The 13,795-nt window shown below is 43.6% G+C and overlaps 1 protein-coding gene across 1 annotated transcript in view; it reads left to right on the top strand.

The window, feature by feature from the left end:
- Positions 1 to 427: 427 nt before the first annotated feature.
- Positions 428 to 13,795, top strand: part of DCHS2 (dachsous cadherin-related 2) — an 81,214-nt gene continuing 67,846 nt past the window's right edge. Inside the window, exons 1-4 of the mRNA XM_019534337.1 lie at positions 428 to 695; positions 3,032 to 4,048; positions 6,872 to 7,059; positions 7,296 to 7,395. Of these exons, the coding sequence (XP_019389882.1) occupies positions 428 to 695; positions 3,032 to 4,048; positions 6,872 to 7,059; positions 7,296 to 7,395 (1,573 nt within the window). The remainder of the gene's footprint in view (positions 696 to 3,031; positions 4,049 to 6,871; positions 7,060 to 7,295; positions 7,396 to 13,795) is intronic.

Here is a 13,795-nt window from a genome sequence, read left to right as displayed (position 1 = left end):
TATGTGGAAACTGGGACCTGTTCTGATCTCCACATGGTTGACAGATAACTGCCTGGCAGCTGGGACAGCTCTTTAGCATGCAGCCCCTGTGCCCCATGTCAGTCTGAAGCTGGCATCTGGGGGAGCCTGAAGCTCCCCCTAGCTGTTGTAGGAGGGGAGAGAAGGGCAGGAGCACCTCTAAATTGAACTGCTTCCTTCTGGAGCAAAGTTGCTCCCAATGGGCACACATTCAGATGCATGTGGGTGTGCAGTTTAATCCACTTGAATTTTCTGCACAGAAAATTCAGGTGTATTAATTTCATGTATAGACATGTGTCTTCCCCTTGCAGTGTTTTTTTTTTAAATCTCAAATTTCTCTCATTTTTGTAATGCACATGGAGACTACTTGACATTTAGCTAATATTTGCTCAAGAATAGCATGATATCAATGGTGTTGTTATTCATTGTGTATTTTTCAGGAATTATTTATTTAATATCATCTCTCAGCCATTTGGATCATACTGTGGTGTTTTTGAATGTTTCTGCACGGGATGGTGGTGGCCTTACCTCTGTCATTAATGCAGCCATCAAAATAAACATCCTTCAGACAACTTTGGCACCCGCTATTTTTGAGAAGTCACGGTATGCCTTTTCTGTTCCTGAAGATGTCCCTGAAGACACTCCTGTTGGAACTGTAAAGGCAAGAGTGCCTACAAGTAAGTTTTCTCCTCAGATTACATTCTCATAAATTACAGCCTTTTCTTATTGTAACCGGTATAGAGACATATGCAGATAATCTCTGTTTTTTTTAGCTCTTGTGTTATTTTTTCAATATACCAAGCATACAGAATATAAAGGAAGTATCCTTAAGTTTACAACAACTGGTATTGACACACAGGCTGCTGCAAATGTGAAAAAAAACCCAACCCAACAGTGCTTTACTTTTAGCTCAGTGTGCTCCTACACCAAGCACACTGAGCTAAAGCATACAGAATATAAAGAAAGTATGCTTAAGTTTACAACAACTGGTATTATAGCTGCTATATAAAGAACCCTTTTATAATAGAGATTCCTCACCTGTGATCCCTGTACAGGTTGTCTGTAGAGTTGTTACTACTTCCACTTCCATATTGCCAGTTGTTAAATGGCATTAAAGCCAGCTAAAAATGCATTAAAATACGTTCCTGATACCACTTTTCCTTATAAGCAACAGCTGTAGTTGCCAAATGGACTTTGACCATTAGGAGTAGGGAGGTAGGCAGAGGCGTACCAATGCAGCCAGGTGCAACACATGGGGACAGCAGTAACTTCTGGCTTCTGTTGTGCTGCTGGCATGATTATGGGTCTGCAGTGGCAGTATTTTTTTTTGCCATCTCCCTCCCCCACCTCTCCCCAAGTTGGCACCTGGAACAGCTGCCCAGTTGCCTAGCCTAGTTAAACTAGTAGAAGTGGGCACTGTACTTGTGAATGTGCAGAGAGGAGTTGATGTGCTAAAGTGTAACCTGTGTTATGAAAAAGTCATAGAAAGCCTGTACTTGAGCAGTAGTCGAGAATGAATAGAATGTGCAACAGTGTTAGACAGCTGCTTACCTCAAGAGAAAACTTTCCCAAATTAAATGGGGAAATCCTGGTGATCTTATATTATTCTTTTGGTTAGATCCATTTTATTCTTTTTTGTTTCTTTATCATTTTTAGAGCTAAAGGGCTCAAATCCTGCTAAAGCTGAATGCTGGTGATGCAGACTTAGAAATTCTACCCGAAGTGTCCAAGCAGCATATCAGTGATGCAGCCCTAAATAGAGGGACAGGAACAAGGGTTTTGTATGAATTCATTATCAACTACATCTACCCACTTTTCCTTTTAAAATGACAATATTTTGACTACAAGAGCTACCACTAGGGCCATTGTTGTGGCCCTGGAGTGATTTTGCTAATATGCCATGTCCCAGTGGGAAGAGATGGGAAAGAGATTTCAATGGAACAAACAGCAATTTCAGCCTAGGTACAGACATTCAAAAAGCCTGAGTTGGAATCAGTCTGAGTTATGTGGTTTTCTGTAAGTGGTGTAGTTTAGACTGGTAGCTAATAGAACACACATTCGCCCTTTGTTGGGGCTGAAAATCTTAGATCAGGTTTCTCCACTTTTAATCCAGTCTACATGGGTGCTGACAGACGTGAAAAACAAAACAAAACAGTGCTTTATTGGAAGAGGAAGCATGTTAGCTTGACCTGGCTCCCCAGTATCTGTATAGATTGGGCACTTCAGCAGGGCTTTTTTTTGGCACTTTTGTGTAATACCTGATTCAATCAGCTCTTAGATAAAAAGCATTAAAAAGCCCTGCTGAAGCACGTGATCTATGCAGATGTTGGGTGAACTGAGTCAAGCTAAGGTGATGCCTCTTTTGAGCATGCATTGTGCTTGGTGTAGGAGCACACTGAGCTAAAAGTAAAGCACTGTTGGGTTGGGTTTTTTTTCACATTTGCAGCAGCCTGTGTGTCAAACTTCTGTTATGGGTATAGACCAGTTTCCAATCAGTTATACTAGTAAAAGTGTAATGTTTGTACTTGGCCTCTGTTATCACAGAAGTCCATTTACAGAGAAGCTCAATGAGATGCAGTTCTTTCAGAATATTGCAGTATTTCAATTCTGGTTGTAAGAAATCTCTGCTTTTAATGAATTCATTCTGTTAAATATGATTCACAGGAGATTTTCAAAATATCCTTTGTAATTAAAGGAAAACAAGAGAGCCATAACTCTCTACAAAGATTTAGCCTACAAATCAGGTGAAAATCAAACACTCTGTAAGTGAATAAACTGTATCCAGCCAGATTCAGGCTGTGTAGCATTCATTTTACTAAAGTGCTTTAGGGATATGAACAAGGAAACATAAAGAGCTCAGGAAAGAAAAGCCTCTGTAAAGAAGGTTTACATTTGTTCAGCTGATTCTAACAAGATAGATTCTTCACAGATGTTCCACAGCATATTTTGTTAAGCACTCAGATTTATCATTTGCATATTTTTTTACATTGCTTGTTTTTGTGCCCATTTGTAGATTCTTTAGAAGTGATCTCTTACAGAATTTCCTCTGGTGACCCTGATGGAAGATTTTATATTGACCCACAATTTGGTATCATTCGCACCAAAAACAAGCTGGACCACGAAGCTCAGACTGTCATGGTGCTCACAGTCCAGTCTCAGTTGGGTAGTTCTCTTGTCTACAGTAACACCCAAGTCAATATATCCGTGATTGATGTCAATGACAACCCCCCAGTATTTCTTACAGGGTCTGATAAGATAATTATATCACAGAGCACACCACCTGGCACAGCTCTGTATATTGCTCATGCAGATGATAAAGACAGTGAGCTAAATGGCCTAGTCAAATATAATATTGCAAGCAAGCAGTCAAATACATTTAACATTGATCCAAGCCTTGGGGTGGTGTACCTCACAAGAACCCTGTCTGCAGATAAGCAAAAGGAGTATACTCTGCCCATAGCAGCTGAAGACCATGGAAGTCCTCCCTTGATTTCTCTTTTAACACTGACAGTGATTGTTGAAGAGCAAAAGATGAGCTCAATTTTGACTTTTGAAAACTTGATATATCAAGTGGAAATCAGTGAGAGCTCTTCCCTAGATACCAAAATTCTCCAAGTTCAAGCCCATGCACTAGATCCAGAGCACACTGCCTTCACGATGGTGTATTCCCTAGAGCCTAGCACAGACTCTGCTGCATTTCGAATCAGCCCTGAAACTGGCTGGATTTACCTCTGGAAACATCTAAACTATGAATCTACACAGATGTACAGTTTTAGAGCCCTTGTCAGCAGCCCAGAGGACAGCTCAAGGCAAAATGCAAGCACATCCGTGATAGTTAATGTTGTAGATGAAAATGACAATTCCCCCATGTTCTTGCATGATATCTATTTTTTGGAAATTGAGGAAAGTCCAGTTCCCGGAGGGGTGGTTGGCATCTTCACAGCGATTGACAGAGACTCTGGAAGAAATGGACAACTTTCCTATTTCCTCTTGTCTGATGGAAAATATTTTAAAATTAATTCCAATACAGGTAACACTTCATGATTTATAATCTCCCTACTATTTCTTTCGGAAGAAAGCATTTTGGTAAGGGAATAATGTGTAAAGTCTAGAACAGAGGTTCCCAAACATTGTCTTATTTCATACCTCCTTCCAGATTTACCAGCTGCCCACCTACCCCTGCCAGCATACTGTTTATATTTAACCCCTTAAATGCCCATTATTATTATAATGAAAATTAAATCCACCATTATGCTATTTGGGACCCCCTGGAATAGAAAGTATTGCGGATTTCTTGGGTTGGTGTATATGTATCCTAATTTAAAGCCTTAAAATGTATCATATCAGGGCTGACTTGCCCTTGATGAATGCATGATGACATGAGCTTCAGGTCACAAAAGTTTGTAAACACACACACACACAAAATGTGGTTAGTCTGTAAGGTGAAAATCTAATCTTCTTCTGCTTGACTTCAGACTATGGCTAACTGTCTCTCTGTTCAAGGTGGACACTGGAGCTCAAGTTGCTATTTTATAAGCACACAAATATAAAAAGTTAAAATTGAGACCAACAAAGGTAAGTCCAACAAACATCAAAATAACTGGCTATTCAGGAATAATTATCTGCGCATGGGGCAGAGGTGGAGTGGGTGAGTGCTGCAGGCTCAAGCTCCCACCCTGTTGCCCTTCCCCCCAGACCTCTGCAGCCCACATGTGTGAGCCGGTGGTGCAGGGCAAAGCACAGGAGAGCTGTTTGCTGCTGTGAGTGCCACGCTGCCCTGGCGATGCATCCCTTGTGTGCATGGAGGCAGCGGCATGGGGCTATGCCTCTCACTGCTGGTGACTGCAGGGGATGCATCACCACGGCAGTGCAGAGCCTGTAGCGGCAAGAGCTTTCTTGCACAGCTATGGTTTGCCCTGCAGCACTGGATCACACCAGCTGGGCTACAGGGGCCCCAAGGGAGGGTAGCAGGGAGGGAGCCCGAGCCCACAGTGGGCAGCTTGCCCCACCCCTGCCCCATGCACAGATCTGGGGGGTGCAGATCCTCCCTGCTCCGCACCCCCCAAGTGCACGCCATCCATGGCTGCATCCCACCACCCCTCTCCATCCTCTGAGTGAGTTGCCTGTGGTCCCACTCCCCACTAGGGCCCTATAGCCATGCATTGTTTCCCCAGGCCTCAAGCTCCACATGTTGCCTGGCTGGGCAGCAGCCCCAGCTCTAGCCCTGCCCAACTCCCTCCCTCCCTATGGGAGCCTCTTCCTCCCCCTCCCCCACCCTGTACCTACCTGTGGGAGCTGCTTTCCAGGCTGCCTGGTGGCCATGTGCATGCACATGGCTCCCCTGCCTGACCACCCTCCTCCCACTTTCCCCAGCCCCCTACAGGCTAGAACTCTGCTAGCCTGCAGAGGCCTTGCTGCAAAATCCATGGGTGTCTCTGCTAAAATGAGAAATCCATGTTTTATTCCAGTAAGGGGGGAATCTGATAGCTTGTACAGCACCAATCTGCAGTCTGAGATTCCACTCTGCTGGGGTGTTCAAAGATATGGTCTGCAGGCTGGATTCAGCATGCAGAGCCATATCATCCAGCCCTCAGTACTGGCCCTGGACATGGCAAGTTTGGACACCTTTCCCTTACTACATGCTGGATCTAGCACCCTTGGCACCCTCTCCTGATGGCTGCACAGAGTGTCCACTCCAGATGGTCCTAGGCAGGCATCACATGCAGTTTGGGTCCTGGACTGTTCAGAGCAGGCTCTGCATGCAGTGCAGTTCCAGACCAGCCACAGCAGGCACAGGATCAGACATGGGGAGCGGGAGGGGGGGAGAGGTGGTTCCATGGGCCCTCATGCCAGATCTGGCTCTCACTTTGGCTCCTACACACAGAGCCTACTCCCATCAGTCCAGGACCTGCATTGAACATAGCTCACATCCTGATCTGGCCAGAGTGGGTGCTGTGTGCAGCTCATGTCCTGATCCAGCCACAGCAGGCACTGTGAGCACTGGATCTGGAATTGGAGTGGAGGTCCATGGGCCCAAGTCAGGCCATGGGGCTGGCCCTGCAATGTTCATGCAACTGTGGATGGGTCCCATGCAGCTCACCTGACCCACAGGGCTGGATGAATTTGATACACCTGCACTTTGCAAATGCCCTGCATTCCCATCTTCTAGTTATTCTAGAATTCCAAAATAAAACTGCTGTTTCAAAGCAAGGCCCCTTAGAATAGACTTACAAAAGTTCAAAGGGAAGCAGAGAGAGAGTATAGTAGAGAAGGTCTCAAAATTGCGTAATAATACAAGTTAATCTAACAGAAGATCTTCAGTCACTTAAAATTCATCGGATATGCTTGAGTACAGTTGAACATCTGGAGAGAGGACTGTCAGATTTGTTGCCTGGGACCTACAGCCTCAAGGTATGGTAGAGATAAGGTAGTTAGCAGTATTGAGAGTTTTCTAACCCTTAAGTTCAGTCAAGATAAGATAGGACCGTTTGCCCATCAGTTAAGGGCTACACTATGTGTTCTCATTCCTGGAATATAATGAAAAAAACATCAGATGGTTTATTTTAAAGCAGCCATTCTGTATGATGTTTCATTATATGAAATTCAGGGACCTTGGTCCTGTGAAGACCATAGTATTACCCTGAAATACATGATCAGACTTGGATTATTTGTGTGTTTTTGTGAGAGCAAATATAGTTAGTTGGGGTTTTGCTATATTCAGTATGCACCATTATTTTACACTGTGTGAGGTACATTGCATTGAATTTTATGTAATAAGTTAAGATAATATATTATGATTTATGTTAATTCAGTACTTCTGTCCTTTTTTTCCTTCCCTTTCTTTTTTCATCAGGTGAAATTATAAATGGCGTTGCATTAGATCATGAACAACAAGCCCATCACCAATTGGTCATACTAGTGACAGACCATGGAGTTCCACAACTTAATGCCACAACAACCATATATATCTCAGTTACTGACATCAATGATAATCAGCCTATCTTTCCTCAGATCCCATCTGGAAAAGAGCTAGATATCAAGGTTTGTAATAACTAGTTAAGTGACCTCCTAAAGATCAGCCAGTGTGTTGTTTTGAGCACCATCTTGTGGTATAAAACTTGAATTGTAAATAAGATTTCCCTACTAATTTCAATTTAGACATCAGTATTAGGTTTAATGAAATAAAGTCCAAAATAAACTGTTTTGTGGTGAATTAATCCATTTTAGCACTCATTTCATTTGTAATATGCACTTCTAAACAAGCTGTTTGATGACAGGTTTTGGAAGGACAACCAGGAGGCATGCTTGTCACCACTGTGTTTGCAAAGGACCTTGATTCTGGAAACAATGGTGTAGTGTTATGTTCAATAGCACCAGGTAAGAATTGATAACTGTGATGCACAAAAGAGAAGGTACTGAAGCAATGAAAGGATTAGTGGAGCCAGCTTGCACTCTTTGATTCTTATTTAGACTTAGGCCCTATTACAATATTCCAACAGAGTAAAGGGGCTTTAAAGCAGGAGTTGGCTACATTTACAGTATAAACAGGAATTGGGTCATATCACAATATTTGAGGAGGCATGAGCAGACATCATCTTTCCCTTCACCCTCTCCCTTGTTTTCCCAGAACCTTTGTTGTTCCCAGTGAGTGATGACGGCAGAGCTGTTACATACTGCAGCTCACACAAGATTAGGACCATAATTGTCCATAAGCATATACAGCAGAGTTTAAGGTTTCAATCAGTTATGGGCAACTGTTTAATATCTTAAAAGAAAAATGATCTCTTCTTTCTCATGACCAACTTAAAATCTTCTTAGTATAGGAGTCCATAGCAGTCTGAGAAAGCGATCAGAGGGATCAAAAAATAATCTGGGCAAACAATGACGCTTATGTTCTTTAGTTCATGTTTCACCTTTTATTTAGCAGCAGATTCTCTAGATATTGTTTAACAGTCTGAAGCATGTTGGCTTGCTTGCTTGCTTGCTTTTCATTTTCCCCATACATCCATTAGTACCTCACTCCAATTAAGCTTCCAGTGAAATCAGTGGGAAAACCATCCAAGATTTCGGCAAGAGAATGGGTGGAACATTAATGTTGATTAGAGATGTAGATGTGTTCTTTCTGTGTGTCTGATGTAATGTACTTCATCTGTTATGTAGGGCACAGCTTTACTTCTGACAATGAGGAAAACATGGCAGGTCCTCCGATTTTGCTACATTATTTGTCCAAGAATACAAAATGTGTTAAGAATAAAATTTTATTTCTGAAAAACTATCAGTGAGGAGTTCACATACAGATGCCATAACTTATTTTTTTTTATACCCTGCTTTGTATCACAGGATATATGGAGTCCATATCTTTTATGCTTAGTATTTTTCAATTTATAGTATTTGATATATAAAATATAGTATTTGATTGAAAACAGCTCTTATGTCTTTGAGTTCTACATTTTCCCAGCTGCTCTTTTCTGAATAGTTAGAGCTCAGCTTTGTGCCCTCATCAGTTTATACTTGTCATGATTATTTGTTATTGCAAAGTAAAGAATAAAAACTAAAGTGCCACAAAAGTGCATTACTTCTCACTCTGAAAAAGAGGCAGTTGCAGTTATCTCTGCAAAATAATACCTTTTATTTAGTACTATGTGATAATTACAAGATTCTAAGAATTAAAAAATATGGAACCAAATTGCCACTTCCTTGAAGGAGACCAAAGAGGACGGTAAACACCTTTGTGCTGAGCTAAAGATTTCTCAAAAAATTATACCCTCTATCAAGAAAGTGGTGGGAGCTGCTAAGTACGCAACAGCCAAGGCCTCTCAATCTTGTACAGTCCAAGACTGCTAAAGGAAGAGCCAGTCTTCCTGGAATAGCTGTCCCTCTCCTTATCTCTGTAGCCTTCCTTCTCTCAGGCAGTACAGTGGATTCTCCCTAGCTAAGAACAGATGTTCAGTAAGTTCCTGGCAGGAGTGCTCTAAGTATTGCACTTTACTTAAAGTGTTATAAGTTAGAGCAGGAATGGCTTGAACAGACATGGTGGGGGCTCACTGCCTGCCTAACCTGGGCAAGGCCAGCAGGTGGGGAATGCTCCTGCATGACTCCCTACACCCTCCACCCCACCTGGCAACTGTCAGTAAAGGATGGGATAAAAAAAGCAGGGAATGGAGCCCCTTGCCACAGCTTGCTGACTGAGGTCTCCAGGAGTGGAGCCAGGTTGAATCCATGTGGCAGAGGGGTCCCCTTCCCCTCAAATACCCCAGCTTTGTGACAGCTGCAGCCCAGGGCTGCCTGGCAAGTTTTTTGCTGCACCAGGGACTGGGGCAGGCGGGAAGGCTCTCTGCCACACAGAGCAGACCTCCCTGAGACCCCAGTCAGTAAGCTGTGGGGGGAGGGGCCCTCATGGCAAGGAGAGCTTCCTTTTTGGTTTGGCAAAAAACCAGCCAGCCAGCCCTGCAATACCCCAGCCAGCAAGCTTTGGGGGCCCATATGGGTGAGGGGGAGGCTCCTTTCCCCTTCTGCCCCAGCCTCTTGACAGCTGCAGCCAGAAGCTGTAGCGTGGGGCTGCCTGGCCAGCTTTTTGTCACACTGGGAACTGGGTCCAGATAAAGAAACTGACCTAGTTTCTCCCTGCCACATGGACCCAACCCCACCAAGACCTGAGCCCACAGGCTTGGGAGGATGGTAATCCATGCAGCAGAGAGGCTCTGTTCCTACACCCCCATACCTGGCTGTGCTGGTAAGAGACAAAGCCTTTTCTGTGTCTGCTCTGTGACAGCCCAGGGGCAGGGCTGGGCTGGTACTTGCTGAGAACACACAACAACCTGCCAAAGTTAACAAGCTACCCAGCGAGAAGCATCTAGGATGGTAGCAGAATGCAACTCACATTGAAGCATGATGCATGTGGTACAGACATTCAAAAAAGATCTAATCTAAAGTGTTTTAGTCTACCACATCCATCAATGGTTATTTTAAAGCAGGATTGGCCATAATCTCCCTACAAAGGCCAAATATGTAGCTTTAAAAAATACTCCAATGAATAGATTTATTTGGACAGATAAAGAAAACTTTAAAATAATGTAAAAATTTCCAAACCCTGCAAACATGAAACTAGCCATTTTGCAGTTAAAGAAATTTGGAGACACCTGAACTTGTCTGATACTAATGTTTTATTATTCGGCTCATGGCCTTTTACATCTGTTCTTCTATTTAATAGTAAGATTCTTATATTCTTACATGGCTTATATTTAAAAGTAGAAAATCAAGAATAGTGATGGACTTTGTGGTCTTGGGATATTGTTCAGTGCTGGTGCAACAAAGAAATATAATGTGATTAATTTTGGTACCTGTAAAAACACAAGCTTCTGTAACTGGCAATCTGTATGCAAAGCAGTGATTTTTTTCAACTTTCAAGGGATTGCCACAAGATCAAGAGTTACATGCCTCAGTGTCAGCTGTGTAGCTCTCAAGCTCTGCAGGGATGCCAGTCACTAAGTAATTTTTAACATTTTTAACACCCTTAAGGAATGTCCAACTGAAAGAAAGATTAAATTATGTAGATAAGTTAACCATAAATGGCTAAGAGCATTTAGAGGGAGAGTATTTAAGGGGAGAAGTCAGAACAAGCATTCAGAATTGAAATCTAGGTATATTTTCATACTGTGAGATTTTTCATAGAGATGATTCTCATTAGTAACATAGTTAACTTGTCAGAGGGTGGGAAGGATCACATCCAGAGGCCTAGGATTTGAAAAAGGGGGTGTGGGTTGGCCACCCCAGCTGCAGAGGTGGCTGCACCCCTGCTCCCAGCCTTTTCCTCTGGTATAGGCAGAGCCTCTAGGGACCTTTCAAAGTTCCCAAAGCACATGAACATCCCTGCCTTCCCCTCCAAGCTCAGGGCATATCCTCCCCTTCGGTCATTTCCACCTCTAGTCCCTGCTGCTTTCCCCACTGTCCCCAGGGGCAGGGGAAACTTCAGAGCTGCTTCTGCCCACTGCAGATGCTTGCCCTAGGTGGGAACAGCAGCAGCAGTAATGGGGAGGGGGTGGCTTTCCCCATATTAATGGGTCCCTGCAGGAGCAGGTGCAAGGAGATGCTGCTGCTGTAGCTGCCCTAGTGGAACCCAGCTTCCATGATGTTCAGTTAGAGTGGGCGGGAGCAGCTGTGAAGAGTCCCCTGCCCTAGGACTTCAGGGAAAGCATCTGGGGCGGGTGGAGGATGAAAGAAGGGGCGAGGGCAGAAGTGGTATATCTGAGCACAACGGTGATGGAGGGATTCTCTTCTGCTTTGGAGGTTTTTTTTAAGTTCCCAGGTGTTTCAGCACCACAGTCCAGTCTGAGACGGGGTTGTAGCTGTGCCACTGTACCCCCTCTGGGTCCACCCCGATCACCTCTGTCATAGACAAGTACAAATAGCAGTTCATATTCTCTAGGGCAGGGACTGACAATCTTTTTGCTGCCATGGAATAGAAAGTGCAACCCAGTCCCCTGCTGCAAGCCTCAACTTTGTACCTCCCAATGTGCCCAGGCCACCTACGCTTCTCATCAGCCCAGGGCCCTGGTACTCAGCCCCTTTGCAGCCTCTTTCAGAGGCATAGTGCAGGAAGTCCATAGACTGCGGTGCTGTGGAGCGGGGGTGGACAGCACAGCACAGCACAGCACAGCACAGCACATCTATATGTCCTTTGATCCCCTGTGCTGCCCCAGGCTGCATTCAACATCTTTGTGGGCTGAATTCAGTCCATGGGTTATAGTTTGCTAACCCCTGCTCTAGGGGAAGATGGAGCCCAGAGCACAGCACAGGTGGGATTCCCATGTGGATCCTGTAATAAACCTATTTGTGGGGGCAGGGCATGTCCCTGTCTTCCTCTTTTCTACTGAATACTGTTCTTTCCTCCTTAGTGTGAATTTAAGCTGAAGCTCCTGAGTTACATTTACATTCAGAATGTGGTTGGGATGATCAAGGCTTAAAGCATCAGAAAACTCATTTAGAGTTTTTGTGTTGGATACAATTCCATTGGAAATTGGATAGAAAAAGAAAATAATAGTAGATACTATTAGATATTGAGGCCCCTTATATTTGAGAATGATCAAATTATATTTTCCAGGTTTTCATAGAGTTGGGTTGATGATCCAAGAAAAATATGAGAGGCAAAGTTTTTTGTGGGTGATATCTTTTATTGAACTAACTGTGATGAAATACCCATTTAAAATCTAAGACCTGAGGAAGGGTATGCCTGGAGTAAGACCTCAGGAGGAGTACTTCATACCTAAAAGCTTGTCTATATCCTTCCCAACTATAGAATAAAAGATATCAGTAACAGTTATGACCCAAAAAAATCTTTTCTTGTTGCAAATGGTATTTTGTGTTTAGATGACCTCAAGATTTTTTGGAACAGATTGTGGCCGCTCTCTGAATGCCTGTGTCCAAATGGTCTGAGTGCTTCTGTTGCAGCTTGTGATAACATATTATGTGGTGCTCCTCAAGTATTTTCACCTTGCATCACTAGAAATTAACAAGGAAAGGAGAGCTACTTCTTATATGTTATGTCCAAATATCCCTGTTTGTCAAGCTTTGGTTGAGCTTATGTATCGAAGTAGCTGAGGTGGAAGAAATATTTTTTAATACTTAAAGCTCCTTTTTTAAGGATATACAGAACTGATACTTGTACTTTGCAAGCACTTGTTCAGTGGGTGTGCTAACATGAACTGGAGGCACACCACAATCAAATGGAAGCAGACCTGGGAAATTCAAGCTTTCCACCTCACCTTCAACCTTAGAAGCTGACAGAAGGCTGGTTTTTAGGTTTCACTATGAAAAGAGTGAACTAGTTGCTATCTTTGAGCGCAGATTTTCTGGACACATTTCACAAGACACGATACTCCGCAGATAGCATTTGAATGGCAGTTGTTGTTGATGCAAATCACATATATTGCAGTTGGGACTAAAAGCAACTTGCATAAACTGGATTGATATTATCTCTATTCAATTCATTTTTCTCAGCTTCTCTATGAAAAGTTGCATATAAAATTTATGTAGTGTTGCATGCAAACAGATAAATGCATGACTATTATATGCGTCAACAGGGGAAATTGAGGTTGGAGATTAGGAGGAGTTTCTGACTCTGAGAATGGCCAAGCACTGAAACAGGCTAACTAGAGAAACTGTAGAATCTCTATCCTTGGGATTTTTCAAGAGCAGTTTAGACAGACACCTGGCTGGGATAGTTTAGTCGTTAGCCTTAAGCAAGGGGCTGGACTACATGACCTTGTGTGCTCCCTACCAGCCCTGCTTTCCTATGATCTAGTTTTTATAGCCTGGTGGTAGAAACCCTTGTAAGAAGTGGGAGGTATGAAGTCAAATCACCTACGGCTGAGAAGGGCTGAGAACAAAGGTTTCCTATTTCCCGAGTTTCAAGTTCTCTAATCCCTGGGTAAAAGGTGGATATAGCCACTCCCATGCCTACTTTCAGAGTCAGGAAAAAGCATAGGGGATTGGAAATCAACAGAGACACATAATACTCAGTTTGATCCAAAGAGGTGATCCTCCCCCTCTGTGCGGCACTGGTCAGGCCGCAGTTGGAGTACTGCGTCCAGTTCTGGGTGCCGCACTTCAAGAAGGATGTCGACAGCATGGAGAGGGTCCAGAGGAGGGCCGCTTGTATGATCAGGGGACAACAGGGCAGGCCCTATGAGGAGAGGCTCAGGGACCTGAACCTGTTCAGCCTCCAAAAGAGAAGGCTGAGGGGGGATCTTATGGCCTGTTATAAACTAGTCAGGGGGGA

Source organism: Crocodylus porosus, unplaced genomic scaffold (assembly GCF_001723895.1).
Source record: "Crocodylus porosus isolate Cpor-Errol unplaced genomic scaffold, CroPor_comp1, whole genome shotgun sequence".
NCBI classification, from domain to species: Eukaryota; Metazoa; Chordata; order Crocodylia; family Crocodylidae; genus Crocodylus; species Crocodylus porosus.
This window is presented reverse-complemented; position numbering and strand designations above follow the sequence as displayed.